General features: G+C 35.5%; 2 protein-coding genes across 2 annotated transcripts; both read left to right on the top strand.

Moving 5' to 3' along the window:
- The first annotated feature begins 434 nt into the window (after positions 1–434).
- Positions 435–6,196, top strand: LOC133868345 (peptidyl-prolyl cis-trans isomerase CYP23). Its single transcript, XM_062305208.1, has 8 exons — positions 435–622; positions 1,000–1,113; positions 1,210–1,358; positions 2,786–2,858; positions 2,956–3,045; positions 4,080–4,119; positions 5,455–5,537; positions 5,854–6,196. The coding sequence occupies exons 1-8, from the start codon at positions 515–517 to the stop codon at positions 5,872–5,874; spliced, it is 678 nt and encodes a 225-aa protein (XP_062161192.1). The 5' UTR covers positions 435–514; the 3' UTR covers positions 5,875–6,196.
- A 15,613-nt stretch (positions 6,197–21,809) lies between these two features.
- Positions 21,810–22,904, top strand: LOC133858582 (transcription factor PRE6). The gene is made up of 2 exons (XM_062294063.1): positions 21,810–22,292; positions 22,526–22,904. The coding sequence occupies exons 1-2, from the start codon at positions 22,164–22,166 to the stop codon at positions 22,676–22,678; spliced, it is 282 nt and encodes a 93-aa protein (XP_062150047.1). The 5' UTR covers positions 21,810–22,163; the 3' UTR covers positions 22,679–22,904.
- Positions 22,905–24,575: the final 1,671 nt, after the last annotated feature.

Here is a 24,575-nt window from a genome sequence, read left to right as displayed (position 1 = left end):
CATGTTTGAATCTCAATTGTTAAATGAATCAAATTCGAATAAACTCAAACCTGACCTAATATGTTTGTGAACAATAAAGATAATATCTTTTAGAATTAGTATGAGTAACACTATTACTATTTGAAGTGTAAATGGATTAATCAGTACATCATATGTTAAATATTGGCCAATCACAAAACTAAATATCAAAAAAATAAAGTAAAAAAAGAATAACATCAATTTTATATTGGCCCAATGTCAATCAAAATGGTCTTATTTTACTCAAAACCCAAAAGGTGATTAACCTTGGGCTCAAGTGTGAGCCTGTGAATTTCAACACTAATCAAATCTGTTACCCCATCCCAGCTCGGATTAGCCCAAAACCACTTGTCAGTGAGCCGGGTCTCGGCTAAAAACCCATTACCCGGCTCAAGGTGCATATTTCATGTTTTCTTTTTTTGGATTGCGAAATTCATATATTTCTTTTTGGGAGTTGACGGCAAATTAGATCAGGCGCCAAATTTTGAGCTAAAAAATGCGGGCTTGCAAAGCTTGGATCTTGAGCTTCCTCTGCGTGATATTCATAGCAGTTGGTGCGCTGGCCCAAGATCCCCATCTCGGCTCTGTTCGTGTTGTGTTCCAGGTTTTGGTTTTCTCAAACACAATAATTTGTTTCCGTCTGAAAATCTTTTATTTTTCGTGTGGTTCCGTTGTTTGCTCTACAAATAAATTCCTCGTAGGCAACCATTCGTTCTTGAATCGATTTTCCGTAATCTATAGATTCAAGTCAAAAGGGTTTTAATTATTTTGGTTTACTGTAGCTAATCAAGTTCATAGTGAACTGTAATTGATGTTGAAATAGGGAATTCCGTAATACTTAAACATATGAATCAGTAAGATGCGTTTCTTACATGCTTATTAATGTTCTTGTCATTCATTACCCTTTTTCTTTTTTCTTTTAAAGTTTAATTTAATTATTTTTGTTTCAATTTATAATTGTCTAAAGCATTTTGGAAGCAGACAAACTATGGAGACATCGAATTCGGTTTCTTCCCGACCGTTGCTCCCCAAACCGTTGACCACATTTTCACACTTGTTCGATTGGGATGCTTTAATACTAATCACTTCTTTCGGGTAGGTGCTGGGACCTTAGAAAAGCGTGATTATTGTTGATTAGCTGATTATTTGTAATATACCAATGTGTGTAATGGGAGTATGAACCTGTTGTAGGTTGATAAGGGCTTTGTTGCCCAAGTGGCTGATGTTGTGGGTGGAAGATCAGCCCCTATGAATGAAGAACAAAGAAAAGAAGCAGAAAAGACTGTTGTCGGTGAATTTAGTGATGTCAAACATGTAAAGGGTGTTCTTTCTATGGGGAGGTAACCCATGTTTTCATGGTTGTTATAATTTAGCTCATCCTTGTATAATTGTTCACGCTATGATATTTCACTGTTTAGCGGGTATAGGCCACCTGGAAAGCGTTAATCTATATTGCAGTGTTATATGGTCAAGGGGGTCCGTTAGCTTGGGATAAGAGTTGAGTACCGAATGTCGTGTAATGACGGTGATCCCTAAAATTAGTTTTGTCACAACACCAAATATGGTTGGTATCTATGAGAGTTAATATTTAACGTGGAAGCAAAACTGACTGCACACACTGGGCTTTATAGAAGTGGATGAAGGCTTAATTGTTCAGTTACTTGCTGAGTTGCTCTGCAACCAAGGGTCAATTGAACTCAAACAAACTAAGCACGGCCAGGGTATGGCTACAGTTAACGATATGGGCACAAGTTGTGTAATAGTTGCAAATCAATTATCACCCGTGCGCGCATGGGTGCATATATTGTTCTGATTGTATCTGCTTTTTGTCAGCTTTGTTTATTATCCTGTATAGCCTTTCATGTTCTTGTTTATTGTTGAATGAATTACCTTATTTTATTTTTAAAGTGGAAAATTGAGAGTTCTTGAGGTGGAAAGTTGCAAAACATTGTGTTGCTCAAGATGAATCAATACTCAGCATTTGGTGCACTTAAAATAACACGAGTTAATAAGGAGTTAGAAGTGCCTCTGTGATTTTGACAGTCTAGGGTGATTGATTGTGAGTTGATGACTCTTAAAAGATAAGTTGGAGGGTACCATCTGGCTGGAAGAAGTGATAAGAGACTATCTATATATGATATAGGTCTGGTCCGTCTGGAAGATGAAAACATTTCAACTTGTTCTGGTTTGTCTGGAAGCGTTGCATTTGGAAGGGTTGAAAGAAATTTTGTATTCTGTGCTAAATACTGCATTTTCTGGCTCTTTATTTTTGGCCAGTTTTACTACATTAATGCATGAAATTTAATGTTTAGGACTTTTTAAACCAACAATCAAACTTTTTTTAAGAACTAATTATTATTTGATGATCCAGTTGCCAAGTCAATCATTGGGTTACATGTCCGAAAAGTACGGTCTTTGAAGAATAAGAACCACTTCATAACAATGGGACTGTAGCATGCTTCATGTTGATCTACTTATGATAATAAACTATTCCTTGCTGATCTGGTCGTGATACGTCCATGGTGTACTATGGTGAACAGCCTATAGATGAGGGTGATTAAGTTTGTGTAGGATTCCTGTTTTATGTTTTCCACCTGAATAGAATTTTCAAGAGCATTTTTGGATATTCATCAATATTCTTATAATTGTATTTTCAGCAGTATACAAATACGTAAACATCTAGTGTCATTGTTGCATTGGACTTGAATCCTTTTGAGCTCCCTTCGCTAGTATGAAAACCTGACTTGTTGATTTTTGCTTGGTATAGGTTTGAGGATCCCAACAGTGCATCATCATCGTTTTCAATACTTCTTGGAGATGCCCCTCATCTTGATGGCCAGGTTTGCTAGTTACACTTGCCAGCTTTGTTGTGAAGATTATTATAGTGTCTCGTATGACTTGATTACTAATGAAATGGCTGACATGAATCCGCTTCAGTATGCAATTTTTGGTCGACTTACTAAAGGTGATGAGACATTGAAAAAGCTCGAGCAACTCCCTACTCGTCGCGAGGGTATTTTTGTAATGGTAATATTCAGTTAAGCTTTCAGTTGATCAGTGTGGCATTGGTACATGGTAGACGATAAAACTTTATTAGGAGAATAAATTTAAAAATTCCTTAAAATGTTATTTACCAAAGGAAAGTCGCTCTAATGATCTGAAATCTAGAACTGGAACATTTATCTTATGCCTCCTGGTTGAAAATATATTGTAATGATGAACTTTGAGATTTATATATATATATATTTTTTTTTTCAGTTTGGATGCATCTCTTGCAACATTTCCCATGTGATAATTCCCTGCAGTTAATTCTCATCATGATTATTCAATTTCACTGGTAGTGGTAACCAATATTATTTTTCTCTTTTTCCAATATATTATCTTTTCTGCTACGCATGTTTTGCACCTTAGACCTAACCCGAACCATCTCATCTAAAGGGCCCAGGGGTATTGATTTTGTGTGTTGATTGTAATAAAGTAATATAGTTCTACCATGAAGACAGATAATCATGTCATGTGAAATTCAAGAAATCCATCTTTGTCCTTATCTCATTCCGTCATGTGGGAACAGCAGTGGTAATGACCCTTTCACTGTGCCATGTGGAACAGCTTTTTTTGGGTCTAGGTAGGGAACTAAATTTATTGCTTTCTTTCAGAGAGCTTAACATGTGATTCAGGAACTCTTAAACCATTGTCTAGTTAATCATGTGGTTTTCACTGTCTCATGTATGGATCTTTTATTCGGGTTTTTTATGAGACTGTTTAAACAATGAGTTTCATTTCTTTTACTCTGACACTTATGAGCAAGAAGCAGGGGGGATGATTCCATTTTTTTTCTTTTTCAAGTTTTCTTCTATATGTAAATCCCTTTGGTTACATCTAGTAAATCTGGCCTTCTCCTTTGTCCAGCTTTTTTGTCTGCTTCTGAAACCATGTTGCTAATTTTATATGTGCTCTGAATCTTATTGTCTAAAGCAACTTGTATAGCATTATATCCATGCAGTGATTTCATTCTCGGCACTGATCTAATTATACTATTTTTTATTTTTCCTTTCTTTCAGCCAACCGAACGCATCACTATCCTGTCAACATACTATTATGGTGAGAATTAAAGCCTGTTATTTTAATGTTGTTTGTGCATTTACTTCTAGTGACTCGCATTTTTCATTTTCCATGATATAGATTGAGATAATGAATGTTAATTTCCCTATATAGATTTAAGCTACATACCCTTGGCATCTAGGCAAAAATTTCTCAAGTCATGGGATTTGGTTTACTAAATGGTGCTTGATGCCGGATCAACCCATTGTCTAGTCAATTGCTCTAACCGGTGATCTCTTTGCTAAAATTTACTAATAAAAAACTGTCATGACTCTTGATGATTCTTTTGCCTAACTGGTACCATAGCTTACCAAGGTCATCGGTGATATAGTTAATTATGGTATCTTTTGTAGATTCATTTAGTAAAATGGACTAAATATAGGTATGTGTTCCTACTATGCTTTGTGCCTTTTTTCATTAACGTCATCACTATATATACAGTTAAATATCCAAGCATACAGTTCTCAAATCTTTCTTCAGTTCGAACCTGTATGATAATTATAGTATCACTTTCTTACAACAAAATATATATATATATTTTTTTATCTATGGTGTGTGTTAATAGCTTGAAGCAACATATGATGCATCTAAGTGCTCAGATCCAAAAGCAAGTCCTCTAGCATTTATTAACACTATAAGCACATGGGCAGTTAGAGGCCATGTCTTGGACAGTCCTTATGCCAAACATAGCTTTATTAGAGATTTCATGCACTTAATTTGTGAGGTTTTCCCTAGAACTTGACCGATTAGTTTTGGAAGACAGAGATTGGTCTTATGTAGCCTGATATATTTAATTTATTTAACTGAAAAATAGTTTTCAGCTGGGACCCATTTGGTCTTGCACCCATATCATCTCTTTGCCCAGCGTAATGCTCGTTCTTACTTCGTTTTCTAACTCATGAACTCATATCATATGTGATTTTCAAGGTTTAGGCACCTATCCATTTAATGGACGAAATTACCTTTCAGCTGTTTCATAATTCCATAGAAAAGCTCTAGGCAAATATAGATTTTCTTTTTTTCTTTTTCTTTTTTTTGAGTAAAATATAGATTTTCTTGATGGGGTTTATAAGCAGCTTTGGGTTTTTTAAAACTATGCATTAGTATATTATGCAGTCGCATGTACAAACCACAGAAATTTCTCTGTTGCAAATTAGTCAACAGAACATCTGCTTGGATCATCTTAATCTGCAAGAAAATATGGAAAAACTAAACAGCAGCTTATAGCTAATTAATCAGCCGTAGGAAGAAGATTGTAAACCAATATCAATCATGTGTTTGAAAAATGTACTTTAGTTGATGTTATTCTTGCTTTGCTTGTTTTTTGTTTCTTAGATACTGAGTTGGAGAGATGTGAAAAGGATAGGTCAATTTTGAAAAGAAGACTTACTGCATCGGCCGTTGAAATTGAAAGACAGGTAATTTGGAGTTCTACATGAGTTGTAGGACAATCGCATTTTAAAATTTCAGTATTTCTGATTCTTGAAGGCATGCCATTTGTGTGCATTCATGTCCAGCTTCATTTGCACATAGAGAAAAACTCAGCTCCACGTACCTACAAGTACAGAATTATTGAGTGTTTTGAGAGTTATTTTATCTGAGACCTTGTTTCCGTGTTGAAATTCAATACTTTTTGCCTACATCAGCTAATCTTCCAGTTAAATTTACTTGACAAGATTGCTATATTGTCTATTCTAAGTAATCTTGGCCTTGTCCTGTGTCATTTTTTTGCAGAGAATGAAATGCTTCCCATGAGTCCTATCAGCGATTAGAGATGCTGTGATTGCTGTAAAACTTTTCACATCTTTATGCTGTTATGTATTTGTTTCAGAGTGAGTTTCACAAGGATCAGTTCTAACAGCAAAAAAGCTCCACAATATTTAACCAAAAACAAGAACCAGTATATATAGTTTGAATTGCGTGACAGTTGAAAGAGTAAGCCCATTGTAGACTATTGATAAAGCCCAATGCATCGAGGCCCATTAAATTGTATGAGACAATTCCCGTTCTCTGGATTTACTCCAGAATCCAGATGCAGGAAACCAAGGTAGTTATAAGATTTTTATTTTTATTATTATCATTATTACCAGAAAAAAAGGGTATTGTAAAGTTTAACCTAAACTTTGCAGTCGACCTTGTGAAAACCCGTTTGGGCCCCATCCAAAGAGATGGGTTTATGGGCGCTTGAATTCAATGCCAACATGAAAATCACTTTCGGCAAAACTTCTGTGAAAATTTTAGATATTAGTTGCTAAATACTTTAACCATTCTATGGAGTTATGAAACAGCTAAAGTTGAGCATTGATGGAACTAGAGAACAGTAAGAACCGCTGCTATCAGTGAAGATACTTGTGTTTCCGAAAAAAGGTGGGCTCTGGCCACTGGCAGTCTTAGAGCATCTCCCACGGATGTTCTAAATCCTAATTTCTTTAAACTTTAACTAATAAGCCCCAAAACCTCATTCCAACAAATTATCTTCAAGATTCTTTAAACCAACATTTTGCTATAGTGCTTTCATTTGTAAAGAAGCATGTTAGCTTCTTCATCCATTTTTTTTTAACCGTTTCTCCTTCTGTTGCTCATCTCTCTCTTTGTTGCAACTCTTTCCCCTCAATCCTCTTCTCATATCTCTTCAAACCCGCCTGCGTCTCCAATACACCATTGCAATTTCATATATCCAACCAAACTCCAAACGGGTATCTGTTTTCCCGTTGTTAGGGTCGAAGTTTCAGTTCCTTCTGCTCTCAGATTGGTTGAGAGCTTGGTTTTGGAAAGGATTTTTCATATGGGTATAATAGGCTGAATTAAGAGAATTTCAGGAGTCGCGAGGAAAATGGATGCGGGTTTTTAAGGTTTCAAGGTTCTGTAGGTAGATTGAGGAGCTTCACTAGTGAATTGAATCGGGAGTCTATGGAGTATGATGTTTTTATTGTCGGGGCAAGACTGGCCGAATTATTAGTAGCGATATCGTTGAAAACATTTTGCTATAAAAAGGGTGTTGAGTTATCGGTATAGTTGAGAAAGGCGTTGTAAAGTGGGTATACTTCCTCAACTGACTTTGACGAACATTAAATTTTAACAGGTTAGAAAGAAAATAAAAAAAAAAATAATAATAAAATTATATTTTAAAAAATAGAGAAAATAATAGTCATTTGAAGCGTGTATTGAAAAAATAAGTAGCTAAAATAAAGAATCTTACTTTTTAAATAGCTAAAATAGAGAACATTACCTACATTAACTAATTATCAGTTGGGTAAACCATATGTTAGGAATAACCCTTTTTACTTTTCGTTTTTGTCATGGGGAAAAGCCTTAAAAGGATGGCGTACAGCAATGGAAATCAATCACATGCATGCATGATCAATCGAACTTGGAAATCACAATCATGATCACATGTATGATCAGGTTGGATAAGCCACGACTTTGAGAGGAAAATGGTGATCACCTCAACGTTTCCATCCATTACAGCTCGAAACAAACGATTTAAATGCTATGTAGACACACGTTTCAAGTTCCGAATCAGAAAAACATAACATGTGCTCCCCCTCTGTCACCTGGGTTTATTCCGGAACTCCCGAGAAAAAAAAGAAAAGTAAAGTCGTCTTTCAATGTTTACAAATCTTCTTTGGAGCAATAACCACATGATCAACGAACATTAATTTGCTAGCACCTCCATCCGCGTAATTAATAGGGCGATTGGCAGCTCTTTGCCTCTCTGGAAATAAATCATATTTTCCAAAATTAGCGGGGAGCAAAAGATTAAAAAAAAAAACAAGCAATACAACACAGAACCTTAAAAAATGGAAGCTACGTACTATAAATACGACCTTAAAAAAAATCATTTAAACTGTAGCGCTTTCTACGTCGAATAAGATCAGACAGAAACCAAGTTCCGTATAGCCTAACGGCATCGGTAGATGCAATTAGGCGGACTTTTTTGTGATGCTACAGTCTTATCGGATGCATCGGTTACAAACACAGAGACTCCAAATTGTCTTCAACAAAGGGGAACACACCCACATGACTAAAAAGCAAAACACAGTGGCGGAAGAGTGTGGAATGGGTCAAATTTTAACCTCATACAGTCATACTCTTGCTTGTTTTTCTACATGGGCTGTTGGGTGGCAATGCTATCAGACAACAACCCGATAAATCACATGAAACACATCAGTATGTATATATGTGTGTGTGTGGTCCCAAATTCGTTACAATCGACAGTAGAGAAAATAATTTTTTCCCAACCCGAATTCGTCCTAGGTATCTTTTCTTCAACCTCAAATCGCTTGAAATCTTTCTTCTTCTTTTTTTTTTTTTTTATTTTTTTTATTTTTCTTCTATGGCGGCTCACTGGCTCACATGATTTTACACCCATGAAATTTACTTATTGACAGAAGCATTTTCTTGATCAGCTAGACCAAATTGAAGGTAAATCAATTTGGATCCTTTACAATTTCAAAAAATAATTAGATTATCAAATTATATGAATTCAAGCCTTTTTAACTTCGAACGACGTAAAAAAATGCTACATATTAAAGATATGACATATTATCGAGGCAACAAAAAAAGAAAAGAAAATCATTTAATTAAAATAATATTTTCTTCACTTTTGAATAGACGTTTCATCTTTACTAAATCAAAATACAATTTTTTTGTTAAAAACTTTTATAAGGCATAAAGTGTAAAAATTTGATAAAAATATACTCAATTCTCATTATTAATGTTGGGGAGATTATCATCCCCGAAGCCAAGTGAGCCCTGCAAGTTAGACCAAATCGTCATATCTCAGCTAGATCACCATCATATCAGGTACATATTACAGGGTCATGTAATAGAAGCACCTCGGACTATAAAGACCTCGGACTAAAAGTGTTTCAAGGTATAAAATATCTTGAGACCCCCACGCCTCGGAGTACAGACGTCTCGGGATGACTTTCCCTTGGACATACTATCAAAACATATCAAATTGGCTTGGATATATTTCTTCGGACTTTACAGGAAGATGTTTGAAGGCATTCAGGGAACTATATTTGGGATTTACGGGTTAATATCTCCATATTGGACTCTCCATTATCATTAAAAGACTCCTACCCCGAATATCTCGGGATAGACTCTCATCCCATAAATAAATCATGGGATAAGACGCCTATTAACATGGAATCGGATGAAGAGTTGGTGTCCTACCTGAATGGGACTTTATGCAGATAAGTTTATAGTTTATGCAATTTATAATTCAGATTCCCAATCCAATTGCACTCAATCACTCCAGTAATTTAAAAACTGTGTACCTATAAATAGGCTACTACCCCTACACTCTAATATCTGAGTTTACGCTGCTCTCAATATTTTCAAATTTGTCCATAAAAACTAATTTAAGCATCGGAGAACATCACTATACCGGAAATTATACCAACAGTTAACATATCATATTTTTAATATGTAATATTGTTTTATGTTGTTCGATACACGAAACAATCTAAATTTATATAATTTAACAATCGGCAATTTTTTTAAAAAAATTGTAAGAAATCGTGATGAGGATGAAGGCTAGTTGGCTAGTAAATGCCTAAATGGGAAGGATAGTACTACAAAACAGCGGCGGCTTGTCGGGGACTGGTCAGAAATTGAGCCGAATGCCAATCTTGTGGATTAATTGTTCTTCTATTGACGACATTTGCCATCAACCGACTGTCGCGTGCCTTGTGGATCGTTCGGATTTGATGGCGATGGAACCTTAACCGACTTGCATCTCTAATGAAACTTGATGCACTCACCAAGTGTGCTCAAAAAATTCTCATGTACGTTCACATTTCAATTGGGTTTATAACGATCTTGATTGGTACCCCATTCCTATTAGTAAATTTTTGTCAATGGCTCTTAGTTTTACGATATTTGTTCTCTTTATAGAGGCTAGGCAGAGGTTGTGATATATTGTCCAAAATGCATGTGATTGTCAAATATGATACTAAATTATTAAAGAGACAAGGTCCGAGATGGGACAGAATTAGAATTTTCATTCAGAAAGGTCAAAGTATGAATGATGGATCAAATCTAATCTTGATAAAGGTCAAACTTAATTTTGAAGCCCCAAAATATACATACACATTTAACTTAAATTTCAAAAGAAACTATGAAAACTAAGGGGGCCGGGCATGGCTCCCCTTGGTCGATCTATATGTAGTTCCATCCGGGTCAAAGCCATTATTCTTAGAAACAGGGGTGAAACTACGTTGAGAGTTGGGGGATTTCAAGTGTTCCCCAATTTTTTTTTAAAAAAAATACTTCTATAACCTTTTCAAAATTAAATAATTTATTATATTTTCAAAAAGGTTTTCTCGTTAATTTTGCCTCCCACATACACTTAAAATTCAAGTTCGACCGGCATAGAAAGTTACTTAACATTGAGACAAGAGTTGCAAGATGATAAATTAAGTTTGTTGTTGTTAATGTAAAACTAAAATCGACTTGTAACATTTAGACTATTTATTTATAAATAGAGTTTTGTATACAATCAAACATATCAAGAAAAGATGTAGCCAATGAAAGACTTTGAAGTGTTAATGTAGGTCATAGGCCGAATCACTTAAAATCTGTATTTCCCCTATTTTCCTATTATCATGTCTTTGCTAGATTATATGTTCTTACCCTTAAAAACTCATATTAATTGCATGTATAAGACCCGTCACAAGGTATATATGCAATCACATGATGGAACTCTAACTTCATCCAAATTAGTCAAAGATGATTAAATAAAAGAGGCATGTGAGAGAGTAGTTCTCAAACCCACAGAGTCACCGAAAGATGAATTCAATACAACTCATTTGACAAGTTTGATATTTTGTTACACTTTTGTTGTTACAGTTTTACCTACTATGCCTATATATATATAAGAAAAAAAGAAAAAAAAAAAAAAAAAAAAAAGGGAGGAGGAAGAAAAACTAAACAAGCAATAGAACATGTACATTACGATCTCAAGTACAGGAGGCATCGCTGTCTATTGGGTGAAGGAAATAATTACTTAATTTCGTGAATCTTATGTTAGAAGGAAATAATATGGACAAACTTAAACAGATGGTCCAAAAATAAATTGGATAGAGTACATACAAAATAATAAATTAATCTGTGGGGGAATATTCTATATATATTTGTTGTTATAATGATGTCTTATTCAAAAGAAATGTGCATGGAATTGTAATCGCATCAGCTACCCCTTTTTAAATGTTTTCCATGTCGTACGTGAGCCAACTCTATCTTTTTGGTGGAATTAATAATTCTAATTGCAAGCTTGGTCTATTTTCCGTACAATGGCATTTCACTAGGAAGGTGATTCAAGCACCTGACTATTAACTGGCAAACCGTGTTATTAGTACCCAAAAAGCCATAAATTAAGACCAATAACTAATCAGACCTATTATATAGAATGACAGCAATTTAGTTTGCAGGAATCAATGACTTGTGTTTTGGTTTTCGAACCTTGTGCTCTTTAAAAAAATGGTGGCACTACAGTCATATGTAAGATGTAGTGATGTACTTCTAAATTTAATGTATTTTGATTTTTAAATGAGAGAAAAATTTAAGTTTTTTATAAATCTTGGCATCTGTTTAGTGAGTATGTGTTGTTAAAGTATTTGATTAAATGATTAAATCTACATATTTTTATAAGTTTAAGTATTTGTAATAAGTAGTAATTTAATATGGTATCAGAGCAGAGGTTTTGAGTTCGAATCTTGTCTGCGACAATTTATCCCTATTTCAATTAAAAATTTCTCGTATTGTGCTACACCTATTAAAAGAGAGTTTGAGCTGACACGTGAAGGGCCGGAGAATGTTAAAGTATTCGATTAAATAATTAATTTTACTTCTTCTTATAAGCTTATAATACTTTTGTGACAAATGGTGATTTAACATGCAATTCCTTCCTCACAATGAAGCTCTCGCGACTCGATCTCATAACTTTCTGACTCTATATAATACCATTTGTCGGATCGTGCACTGTCATTCTACCTAAAACCAATTTGTGTTAAGAGAGACAAACTCCATTCTATTATGAACTTCGGCATCGCACCCAATTAGCTTGTTTTTTTGTTAAAGTATTGATTAAATGATTAAATTTATATTTTTCTATTGACTTAAACTTATGAGATAAATGATGATTTAACATGGAATCAGAGCTAAAAATTTCAAATTTAAACCTCGACTCCGTCACGGCTTTAAACATTAATTGATTATGTTATTTACCTTTCATTAAAAAGAGATAATTAATCGATTCTTGAACAGTTTTTAAAACAGTCGCATTGTATATATCCCAACACAAATGTTTTGAGGTTATATATTAAGAAGCCTCTCAAGCAATAAATGAGATATTCATGAGTGTCCACTAAAAAAGAAAAAAGAAAAAAGAAAAAGCACCGTTGATAACAGTAGTAATGTTTGCTAATCAGGAATATATATATCTGCTGGTCAATTAAGATAATGTTGTTGTTGTTGAACAGCAAAGACCTTCGACTCGTGATTGTACGTGCATTAGTGTATATATTAAGTACTGTTTGCAATCACGTACCCACACTTTGTGAATTAGACTGAAGAGCGAAGAGCCTCGCCTTATCGATCGTTTTCTATCAAATCACTACAAATGTGGTTTTGGTACGTATGATATGATATTCCGTTAATATGGCGCAAATCTTGCAAGTTGTGCAAATCAATTTTGATTCGTCGGTGCTTTGCCCCTCCATCCCCTCCTTTATGTCACGCACATACCTGCACCACTGTGCTGCAACGGTTTTGACATGCACATGATCGAGTGCGACTGAATCATGCATGCATGCATCTGAATTTAATCAACCCTTTTTAATTAATGTCTTTGAATTTCATGGGAAAGCAACCTTTGCTTCCGAGGAAGGATTACTTGGACGGAACCAGAAGTTTTTATGGGCAAAGGTCAGTAGCAAAAAAAAATTATTGGTAAGAGACAATATGCTAAATTTTTAATTTTTTAACTTATAGCCAGCCCCCCTTCCTCTGTCTCTGATTACCTATTAACCCCAATTTTAATTAATTAATAGTGTTAGATTAGCAAAACTTTGTGGTCGTCGTCGGGGTCGAGATATATATATATATATATATCAAGTCACCCTCCATAAGAAACCATAGTGTTCAAGCATAGAACTACTACGGTTAAATCCTCACCCTTTAAGGTTGTATCTGAGAACACAGATGTAAAGAAAGTTATTGAGCAAAACAATTACACCAACCAGTACCTAAACTCCATAGATAACCAGTTGGATAAGATGGAAGAAAAGCTCGATAATAAGCCTCTTTAGCTGCGCTGACGGCAGTGTCATCTTCCTAATAACCCTAGAATCTTAACAGAGAGTGATGCAATAAACAGACTGAAACAATATTAGTTCAAACAGAATAACTAGCCACTTGGGTGGATGTACAGACTTAGCAGGAATATATATATATATATATATATAGTAACCTATTTGGAGAGGAGCAGTTGGGTTGGATCATTATTTTATGTAGGTATAATAAAAACAAAAGACCATTCCTTGTTTGGACGAATCTAGGAATTATAACATATTATATATATAGTTTATACGGAGGTGGAGGTTGGCTCCACCTATATATATGGACTATGGAGCAGGGCTTTTTTTTTTTTAAAGGATATAATAAAAAATTTTATAAGAAGTACTGATGAGTAAGAACTAAGACGTAGCTATTTTATTACGTGGTTGCGGGCGTCTTAGCACCGATTGACATGACAGAAATTACGTTAACAAGTTAAACTAAAAAACTGGCGGGGTGTGATTTCTAAAGTGATTAAAATATACGGAGTAATTCTTTTTTAATAAAATAAAATCTAATGCTTCGATGTAAAATAGTTTCTGAAAAATAATTTTGGTATTTTTTAATGTTTGGTAGGGGCAACAATAATTGTCAACTGAAAAATAATTTCCGTTTAACAAAAAATGTTTAGTAAATTTCAAAAAATAATTTACGCTTTTTAAAAGCGTAAATCATTTTTTTAGACGGCAGACGCAGTCGACCCTCTTTTAAATGATGTAGTCGACCTTCACGTTCAAACAGTTGACCATCGCCTGAATTCTGCAACCATCGCCATCTTCCGACAAGCCAAATTCTTGCACAGGTCAAAATCTAGTCAATGCTGGCATTTGAAAATTTCTGTCGGAATTCGACAACGTTCGGCCACAGTTAGATTCCGGCCAATTGGGTCGATTTCAGGCACAAGTGGCCAGATTCCGGCGAAGGTCGCCGGAATCCGGCACAAGTGGTCAGATTCCGTATACTTTTACCGGAATCTGGCTGACCCAGATTCTGTATGCGCCAAATATAAAAATTTATTTTTATATTATTTACATTAATATTTTTATATTGTAAATAAAAATTGATTTTTGTAAACTAATATGATTGAATGAAAACATAAAAAATATTTGTAATTTTCCGTACGCGCCAAACGCTGAAAAATGTTTTCGACGAAAAATATTTTCTTGAAAAATGACTTACCGAAAACATTTTACAATGAAAACTATTTTACACCAAAACAAATAGAGCATAAGTAACAAGTTTTAAAGATATGAAAATTTTGGGATTAATTTCTTATTTTCCGTTAAAAATTTGACCCATTTCAAATCATTAAAGATATTTGATTATTCAATTTAGGCTTTTATATATGATATAAACATATATGATAACGTGACACTTTTTCATTTACTCGAGCAATTACTGATATTTTTTTTTTAAATTTTTAATTTTTATAAGCAAAAATTGCAAGGAAAAACAACCGGACACGAATCTTCTTATTTAGAGCATCTTCGGCATACTATTCATATTGCACATAATAGCTAAGTATAGTCATTATGGACCACTTTATTTTTCCAGCATAAGCTTCAAAATAAAGTATCTTCATCGATTTTGCTACATATAACTTTTATATATATGAAAGTTTACTTTAGCACATTTTATTTATTTTTGCCCCCTTTCCCCCTTTCTCTCTCCCTCTCTCTCTCTCAACTTTCTTAATAAAAAATACATTGAAAAATAATATTTAAAGAAAGTATAGAGTGAGGTAGATAATTTGTTAGAGTTTGTATTGAAAAATTAATAGTTAAAAAAAAAAATGTGTATTTTAAGTAGCTAAAAAAAAGGGCTAATGTTGAAAATGCTCTTAAGCGTTACCATATAAACACCTTTAGATGGTGGACACCAGTAAAATAAAGGTTTAGATGGACCGCAATGTAAAAGAACCGCAGCTGCCCTAGGGCGTTTTATTATTAATAAAAAAAAAAAGAGTAATTACCTTTTCCCCCATGAACTACCGGCCAATGTCATTTTGCCCCTACGAACTACCACTTCGACCAAAAGAGAGCATCAAACTATCATTTTTATACACGTTGCCCCCTTCCGTCAGGAATTCCGTTAATTTTGGATGGAATATGCCATTTTTTACCGTTAATATTGACTTAAAGACCAAAATACCCTCTACAGTAATTAATAAAAAATATTAAAATTAATATATTTTTTTAAAAAAAATAAAAAAATAAAAAAAAAAAACCTGAAAGAAAAGGGGTGGCGGCAGCCACCCCTTTAGGTGGTCGGGTGGCCTGCGAGCCACCCCCAGAGGTGGCTCCGGCCACCTCTGGGGTGGCTCGCGGCCCACCCCGGCCTAAGGGGTGACCGCACGGCCTCCCCAGAACCTGGGGGGGCTGCGCGGCCACCCTAGGTCATTTCTAAGGTGGCCGCGCGGCCACCCAGCTTTCGAGGTGGGCCGCGAGCCACCCCAGAGTTGGCTCCGGCCACCTCTGGGGTGGCTCGCGGCCCACCCCGGCCTAAGGGGTGGCCGCACGGCCTCCCCAGAACCTGGGGGGGCCGCGCGGCCACCCTAGGTCATTTCTAGGGTGGCTCGCAGCCCACCCCGACCTAAGGGGTGGCCGCACGGCCTCCCCAGAACCTGGGGGGGCCGCGCGACCACCCTAGGTCATTTCTAGGGTGGCCGCGCGGCCACCCAGCTTCCGGGGTGGCCGGAGCCACCTCTGGGGGTGGCTCGCAGGCCACCCGGCCACCTGCCGCCACCCCTTTCATTCAGTCTTTTTTTTTTTTTTTTTTTTTTTTTTTTTTTTTAAATAAGGGTATTTCAGTTATTTTTAAAATTGAGTTAGGGCATTTACGTCTTTGCATGAATTAGACTGGCAGAAGGGGGCAAAGTGTGTAAAAATGGTAGTTTGATGCTCTCTTTTGGTCGAAGTGGTAGTTCGTGGGGGTAAAATGACATTGGCCGGTAGTTCATGGGGGAAAAGGTAATTACCCAAAAAAAAAAAAAAATCATAATTATTACAAAGGGAGAAGAGGAAGGAAAAAATTACAATGAACTACACAACACAAAAGAAAGTAGGGGAACAAAACAAACACTCTAATACAACCATAGAGTGCAACCTAAATCTAAAGATACTTGAGAATGAGCCAGAAGATTGGCTCAACCCATTTGAAGCTTGGCATCTCGCCCATGAACTAGGCCGCCTTGAGTGGCAGTTTGAAGCAGCAGACTAAATGAAGATTTACCTATTAAAACATTGACTGCATCAGTGCTCGAGCTTTGTAGCAACAACAAAAAAAAAAGCATAGTAACCGGTTGAATTTGGTTGCTTGAGCGGAGCTCCGCCACGGTATCCACAAAAAAAAGGTATCATGCGAAGAAGATGTAAGGAATACCGATTCTTAGTTTGCATCTGGGCCTCAAAATCTCCAAAAATGAAAAAAAGGGTACTACCAATGGAGATCCTGAGGAGAAATAATGAGCAAGCTATTGATTTGGCGGCGCATTACAAAAAAAATGGGAGACAAGTGGTGGCACGTGTAATACACGCACACTTGGGTGGGGCATGACGTGCACGCCCAAGAGTGGGGAGATCATTGGAGGCAGAATAGACCTAAGATGGAGGATGAGTGGCAGGTGGGTGGAGATAGGTGAGGAAACGTTGCAAAATAGACTAAAGAAAGAAAAGAGAAGGTTGGGGAATGAAGGAGCAGTCGGAGTTCCTCCCTTTCCCCGAAATAGTAGCAGCGACAAGGAGGTAGCAATGAATTTTGGTAAGAAATACTCCGGAGGGAACAAGAGAGATAAGGGGGTACGTGTTTGTTATCAAACATGCACCCTATTCCCCTCCTTTATTTTCATTTTTCCAAAAAACAATTAACTTGAAAATATTTTAACTTTTTTAATTTTTTATATCATATCAATAATTTTTTTATTACTATTGAAATAAAAAAAAAATTCAATACAATACAAAATTTTTTCACTTTTTCATAAAAATTATTTATACTTTATATCACATCAATCACTTTTTACAATTACTAAAAAAAAATAAAAAATCAACTAAGCAATTTTTACCAAACATGCATGCCCAACTCTCTAGAGAGTTCTAAACGAAGTTCGAAGGGGCTTTAAGAGCTTGATCCCTATGCCTTATATCATGATAACTTCATGTAGCATAGGAGCGGGGCTCACTTGAGTTTATGGGCAAGGATATGTAGTATATATTTTTTTTCTTCTTCTTCAAATTGCTTGTAATTTGAGTAGTATAGGTGAGAGAGTTTATATATAATCTATCTTTTTGAATAGATGATTATTGAGCAGTCTAAAATTTATATAGATAGATAAGTCTCGTATTATCTCTTTCACAATCCTGGGTTTTCTTCTCTCACTCCCTCCAATTTGCCCTGCCACATCAGCTAAGAATAATCGTAAGGCCTAAAATAATCTACATCCTCGATCTGAATCCAACCACACTCGATCAATCGCTATCTCCTCTCTTTCAACTCAATTAGAAAAAAAAACTCTTTCAACTCAATCACTCACCCCTTTCCTTCACGTCCAACCGCGGACCACCAGGGTCGGTGCTGTGGTTAGCACCGTCCTTGACTCTCCTTGGACTTATGAAAACTGCATGCTCGCTCGCCTACGTTCCTCGTTTTCTATAACCTCTGGTGTCGGCAGCATAACCTCGGGTGTCGGCAGCTACTACTTCATGCATATATGTACATGCAGTTTGGATCATTTTAATTAAGGTGGGCGCCCTTCAATTCGCGTGCTCAGTTTCACGATGAAAATTACTTGCTAAATGGCGCATCCTTAAACTAATGCCCGCAGCATATAATTTTGCAAGAGCGTTGATTTTATTTTTTTATTTTTCAAAAAATAATTTAAATTGTGTACTTTTATGACAATGGTGATCATATATATATATATATACCCAAAATATGGCAATTATATTCTCTAAGTTTGATGTGGAATTATATGAAAAGAAATGAACCTATTTCTCGGATGATGGGCTCCCTTTCCTAAATCTTTTTGAAACGTGCTTTTTATTTTTTGTTTGAAAAAATATTTTAAAGGGACGTAAAGATAAAATATTTTGTGTTTTAAGTTGTTTCTTAATATTTTTGTATTGAAAAGATAAAACAAAATAGATAAGCCTTTTGATAAAAAGAAAACAAAGAAATTAAGAAAAGAAAAAGGTAGCAAACTAATATGATCAAGGAATTGTTAGATTAATTAGTAGCAGGCCTTCAAACATTTTTCAGCACTTTAAACTAGCCAAATAGCCATCCAAGACTTTGGATGGTATTTTTGTCATTTAAGATCGTGAAAAGAAAATATTGTAAAGAAAAGAATGATGACTATTGACTAGAAAAAAAAAATAAAAAAATTGGACTATTGACTAGAAGAAGGTAAATGTAGTTAACGGTGTATCAACTGATCAATATTTCCGGCCTTTTAGTTTTCTTTCTTACTCATATATCTCTTCTTGTTTGTCTTTTCCCCATGACCTAGTTTTGGCAGTTAGTTAACACTTTCACGACTTCATGTAATATATAGTCATTTTTTACAATTTGGGTGGTCACTCTTTTCTAATCTTTCTAGCCTGTCACTTTCCTTATATCAGCCAAGGCCAAGGGCGAAGTTACGAGCATTCACAATCAATTATATAAAATCCACTTTTTGTTAGAATAGGTTATAAAATTCTTAAAATCCGATCCTCCTCTATCAACTTATGTAAATCAAAGTTACAATAGGGTTTTCTTACATTGGTGAACAGTACAACTCCATGTGGAGTTGCACTTTTCATGGATGAATCATTATTTAATTTATTTTTTTATCTGCGAATCTCTCTCTCATACTCTTCTCCTCTTTTTTTTTTTTTTTTTTTGCTTGTTTTATGGGTCTTTCATTTGATAATGGTTCGTGTTTCGTTTTGGGGTTAATTTTGTGTGGGATTTTTCTAGCACCGGAATGGAAGAGGTGTGGCGAGAGCGTGGGTTGTTTGGTCAGGTAGAGAAGACGAGAGATTTTCGGTGATTTTTGGGTCTGGGTAGAGGGAGATAAGTTCGATTTTGGGTTGCTTTCTTGAGTTTTTGGATTTTAAGCAAAATTTCGGTTGATTTTGGATGGAAGAATTTGGCTTGATTGGCGTAGTTTGCAGTTTGGTTCTGCAGAAAAGTTACGTTGTCTGCAGATGATTTTGCTATACTTATTCCAAGTGTCTATATTTCAATTTAGGAGCAGCAGTATTTTTCTGCTTCTTGGTTTGTTTCAAAGAAGAGCAGGGAGTGAAGAAGTGGAATCGCTTGTTGGGTCTGAAGCTGAAGGGGAACGAGGAACAAGGAGAGGAAGGAGAAAAGCTGAAGAGGCATATATGGGGTGGTGGTGGCGGCTCGAACTTGTCAATAAAAAAGTAATAAAAAAGAATAAAAAAAGAATATAGAATTAAAAATAAATAATTAGATGGATGATGCTTTTTAAAACCCGTTAGTTAAACTAGCAAAAGTTGATTTTCGTTAGCTATTCTAAATAAAATTTTACACAATCGGATGTAAATGCTCTAAGAATATTAGTTAAGGTGACCTAATTTATTTTATTTTATTATTATTATTTTTTTTGAACTAGATGGGTCTTGGATTTTTAGGAGCACCACAATGTTCGAATTTGAGCACGCGCTTTAAAATAATAATAATAATAATAATAATAATAATATCATTTATTATCTCACAAAATGGCTACATGGGGCACCGACCTTTAGTTGCACATAAATTCTAACAGGCTAATTAGGAGGGGTATTTTATGTTCATGGTTTGAAAAAAGAGGTTTGTTCAATTTGTCATCCCTCTGTTCCAACCCATTTTTGCTAGATTGACGTGAAAGTGCTATTTTTCATACCACATTTATTATTATTATTATTATTATTTTTAAACAATAATATTATCATATTAGTCCAGTAAAGTAGAAGTGTGATAAATAGAATTTCTTTTTAAGGAAAAGTTATGATGTGACGTAGGTATTTTAAATAAGGGTAATACTAAAATTATAACAAATGCACTAAAAATGTATAACTCCAAAGCATATTGGGAGAGCCCATATGTGTGGATCCCACCTCAATATATTTTAGAATTTTACACTTGTAATGCATATATCACAACCCTTTGAATAGTGTCATGTGTTCTCGATCTCATTTTTTTAAAAAACAAAAAACAAAAATGGGTACAAACATAGATATTTTTCATTTTGCTTGCTTTTTACCGTAAAAATTATTCGTATGATTTGTCTTCTACAGTTTTGGTATACACCTACTGTTTGTGGTGAGATGGTTTGGTAATTGAGTAATATATATATATATATATATTTCATTTCTTCTGAAAAAAAAAGATTTTTAATTACTAAACAATTTTATTTTTTTTTTCCAATTTTCTCTCATAAAAAAAATTCAAATATTCTTTTATCTTTATATCATATAAGTCACTTCTAATTACAATTTCAACAAAACTATTTGGTAAACTCTTTACCAAATTGTCATCCAAATAGACTTCTACCATGTTCCAGTCTAACTCCTAAGCATGGTTAATGATGACGTTTCGTCGGCAAAGTGGCTTCTACCAGGAATCTCGCCGGACAAAATTGAAATACATCCTTATCACGTGCGGACATGTAACGTCCCACATTTTCGATATTGCAGCTTATCTGGAGATTTCAACCGAAATATTCACAGTAGCACAAGATTCGGGAATCAAAACCCATTTTTATTAATTAATTATGTGTATAAAGTGAGGCAAAGGTACTTATGATTTTGACTAGTATAAGAAAGAAGTTGGAATTTAACACAGGAAGGTTCTATGCCAAATGGTGTTTATGTATAATATATATATATATATATATTATCTTAGGATAATATTAATATATGTATTAATGTATTATTATGTATTCACCCCAGCTCTCAGTACGTACCGTAAGAAACGAATAAGACATGCCACAAACTTGGGTTCGGTGATACGCAGCGTTTACGAGAGGACACATGCAATGTTGTTTCCGAAGCCTCGAAGGAAGAGCAATGGGGATCATGATCTGACTGGTCAACAATGTCATCCTTAATTTGCAACTTCCAGGAGGACTAGCTAGCCACTCGAAAGAGTGAGGAAGATGAAGAAGAAATGAAATTCAAAAAACATGTTCGTGTATTTCAATAATGTACGAAATTAATTTAAAAACTATTTAAAATGACAGGAGGTAGTAACATAACGTGGGCTTGCGTGCTAAGACTGACACACACAGGTCCCGCGTCGTTGGGTCATAAACGAGCACATTTCCCTTAACCCACTTGACCTCTAACCCCGGTTTGGCGACACAATGAGAAAAGACAGTATGGCGTATCTCTCTCTACTCGCCTTCTGGATCCACTCGATCGATATTTCACTCTCTCTCTCTCTGCGCGCGCGCGCGCAACCCTATTTAACAACAAGCATAGCCCCCTTCTTTCTCCCATGCACCTGTCCTCTTCACCCCCAACACCACTTTAGTTTTGTTCATGGCTCCCTTATCTCTCTCTGTCCATAACTTGTCTCAAACACTTCTCTTTTCCCTCCTATTTTAACTCCCCTCTCTATCTCTCTCCCCTCCATTCCCCCCCGCCCCCCATCTTTCAGATAACTTAGTTTTCTAACTTCCCTGACAAATCCCCCTCCCCCCCCATCTTTCAACAATGTCTAGCAGAAGATCCCGTTCCAGCCAGTCAGGTTCTTCCAGGAATATTACTGATGACCAGATCACCGATCTTGTTTCCAAGTTACAACAACTTATCCCTGAGATCCGCAATAGGCGCTCCGACAAGGTACTTACTCTCTCTTTCTCTCTCTCTCTCTCTCTCTCACGAGTCTCACACATATATTATGTGTGGCCTTCATTTGCTTTGGTAGATAAGTCACACACACAAAGCCTGACTTATTCTCTGGCCACAACTTGAGGTGTGGACCGTTAATATTACACAAATTTAAAGCTTGATCATGAATATGTATAATTTCGGTAACTATATATATAATGCTTATTAATTTATTGGGGCGTCAGGTATCTGCTTCCAAGGTGTTGCAGGAGACTTGCAACTATATAAGAAACTTACACAGAGAGGTGGATGACCTAAGCGACCGTTTGTCCGACCTTTTGGCTACAACAGACGCGGATAGCGCACAAGCGGCCATAATCAGGAGTTTACTTATGTAATAGAGAGCGTTATCTTTGTCTCCTTGTTCCTACCCCTTCTACTATCTAGCTATATATAGGGATTGGTCACTAGGCGAGGACAAAAGGGTGTACATGGGCTCCATGGTATCCCTTCATTTTCAGAAGACATGTAGTAGCTAGTAACTAATTACTTTTATATAAATAAAAAGACTTCTGGGGCTTCTCAATCTTGATCGAGTTTCCCTGAAGCTTTTGTATCTACAAATTAAGCCTCTGCGTCTTCTTCCTTTCTTTCCCAGATATATATATATATATATATAGACTACTGTAGATTATGACACTTGTAGTAGTGAATTTTCAATGTATGAAGGGCTCTAGCTACTATATTATTGTTTACTAGTATCAACCTTTTCACTCTCTCACTCTCTCTCTCCCTCTCCCTCTCTCTCTCACGTACGTTAAAAAACCTGCAAAGTAGACCCTTAAAGGTCAACCTTGATGAAGGGCAATGCGGCAATGAATAGTAAACTCTTATTTTTATTTTCCCCAGTTCATGCACAAGAGAAAGAAAGGCAATGGAGAAAGCTCACCCCTGAGTTAATTAATTACTTTAAAGCCATCATAGCCATGTAGTCGGACAACGATATTGTGTTAGGTTGTTCATATTAATTATTGGGACCCAATTGTCGCTATAAAGAGTGTCGAATTTCAGACCAATGACATGATCAAGTGGAACACATATTTAGACTGCATATATATATATATGATCTCTGACTTAATGTGTCACCGACCTAGACGTTAATGATTCGTTCTTCAAGGCAAGTAATAACTACGTACTAACTAGCTAACCACTTTGTTTAATGATCAATCAATTAATTAATTTGGTTAATTCACGGTAGTCTAGTCTTCTGCCTTAATTAATACTCCCTAAGGCCGAAGGGCATCTCAAACTTGATTATTGCCTTCTAATGATTTCCAGCTTCAAACCCTTCAAACTCAACCTATGAGAACAGTTATAAAATTTAATCTACACGTGATTTGCTCAGATTTTGATGACAAGGGCCACGCTTTGATATCAAAGTGGTTGTGATCCTCAGCAGGTGCATGCTCAAAGATTGTTGTTGGCAAATTGCACAACTAACTGTCAGTTTATTTTCAAACACAATTAAAAATAAGTTGGGTTTTTTTTTTTTTTTTTAAATTGAAACTGGGTTTGAGTAAAGGAAAAGAAAGGAAAATCAAAGTCTAAGATAGTTGTAGCACTTTCCATGCCAGAGTAGAAATCTTTGTTTAGGTGGCCCCTAGAGAATCAAAATTTTGATTTTCTTGCCTATAATCTCGCTCTTCTAGCAGTTAAGCACCCTCATTTCCACCAATTAATAGTGACCTATATGCGCTATTAACGCTTATAACATATCACTAAGCCCAAGCGCCTATAATTGCATGTGTGGACTGGGCATCATTTTGAATAGCCCATTTCTAATTTAAGCCCGAGCCCGTAATCCCACTTACCCGAACTAAATGGGCCAAAAATGGGACCTAGAAGCAGGAAGCCTATCCCAAATCTCAATTGGTCCAAAATGACTATCTACCCGAGTGTAAAAGGGAGTGCGTTTAAAAAAATACACAAATTTAAAAGTTAAATTACGATTTCACCGAATTCTTAATTATATTTTTAAAAATTGTATATTCAAATCAAACGTTTTGAAATTATTATTTTTAAATAGCTTATTTTGAGACTGCAAATTTAAAATAGAAATGTTTGATTTTCATCTTTTGCTCACTTTTTGTCCATCTCTTGTAGAGATATGAACAAATCTACCATTTAATCGTCTCCCAGATTCATTATTGAATCCATTGGCTCAAATGTGGGTGTTTCAAATTTAATAGTAAATTTTTAAAAGAGATGAACAATAAATTAATATTTAACATTTCT

The sequence above is a fragment of the Alnus glutinosa genome, chromosome 1, assembly GCF_958979055.1.
Source record: "Alnus glutinosa chromosome 1, dhAlnGlut1.1, whole genome shotgun sequence".
Lineage (NCBI taxonomy): Eukaryota > Viridiplantae > Streptophyta > Magnoliopsida > Fagales > Betulaceae > Alnus > Alnus glutinosa.
Note: the sequence above shows the minus strand (reverse complement) of the source record. Positions and strands in the feature narration are given on the sequence as shown.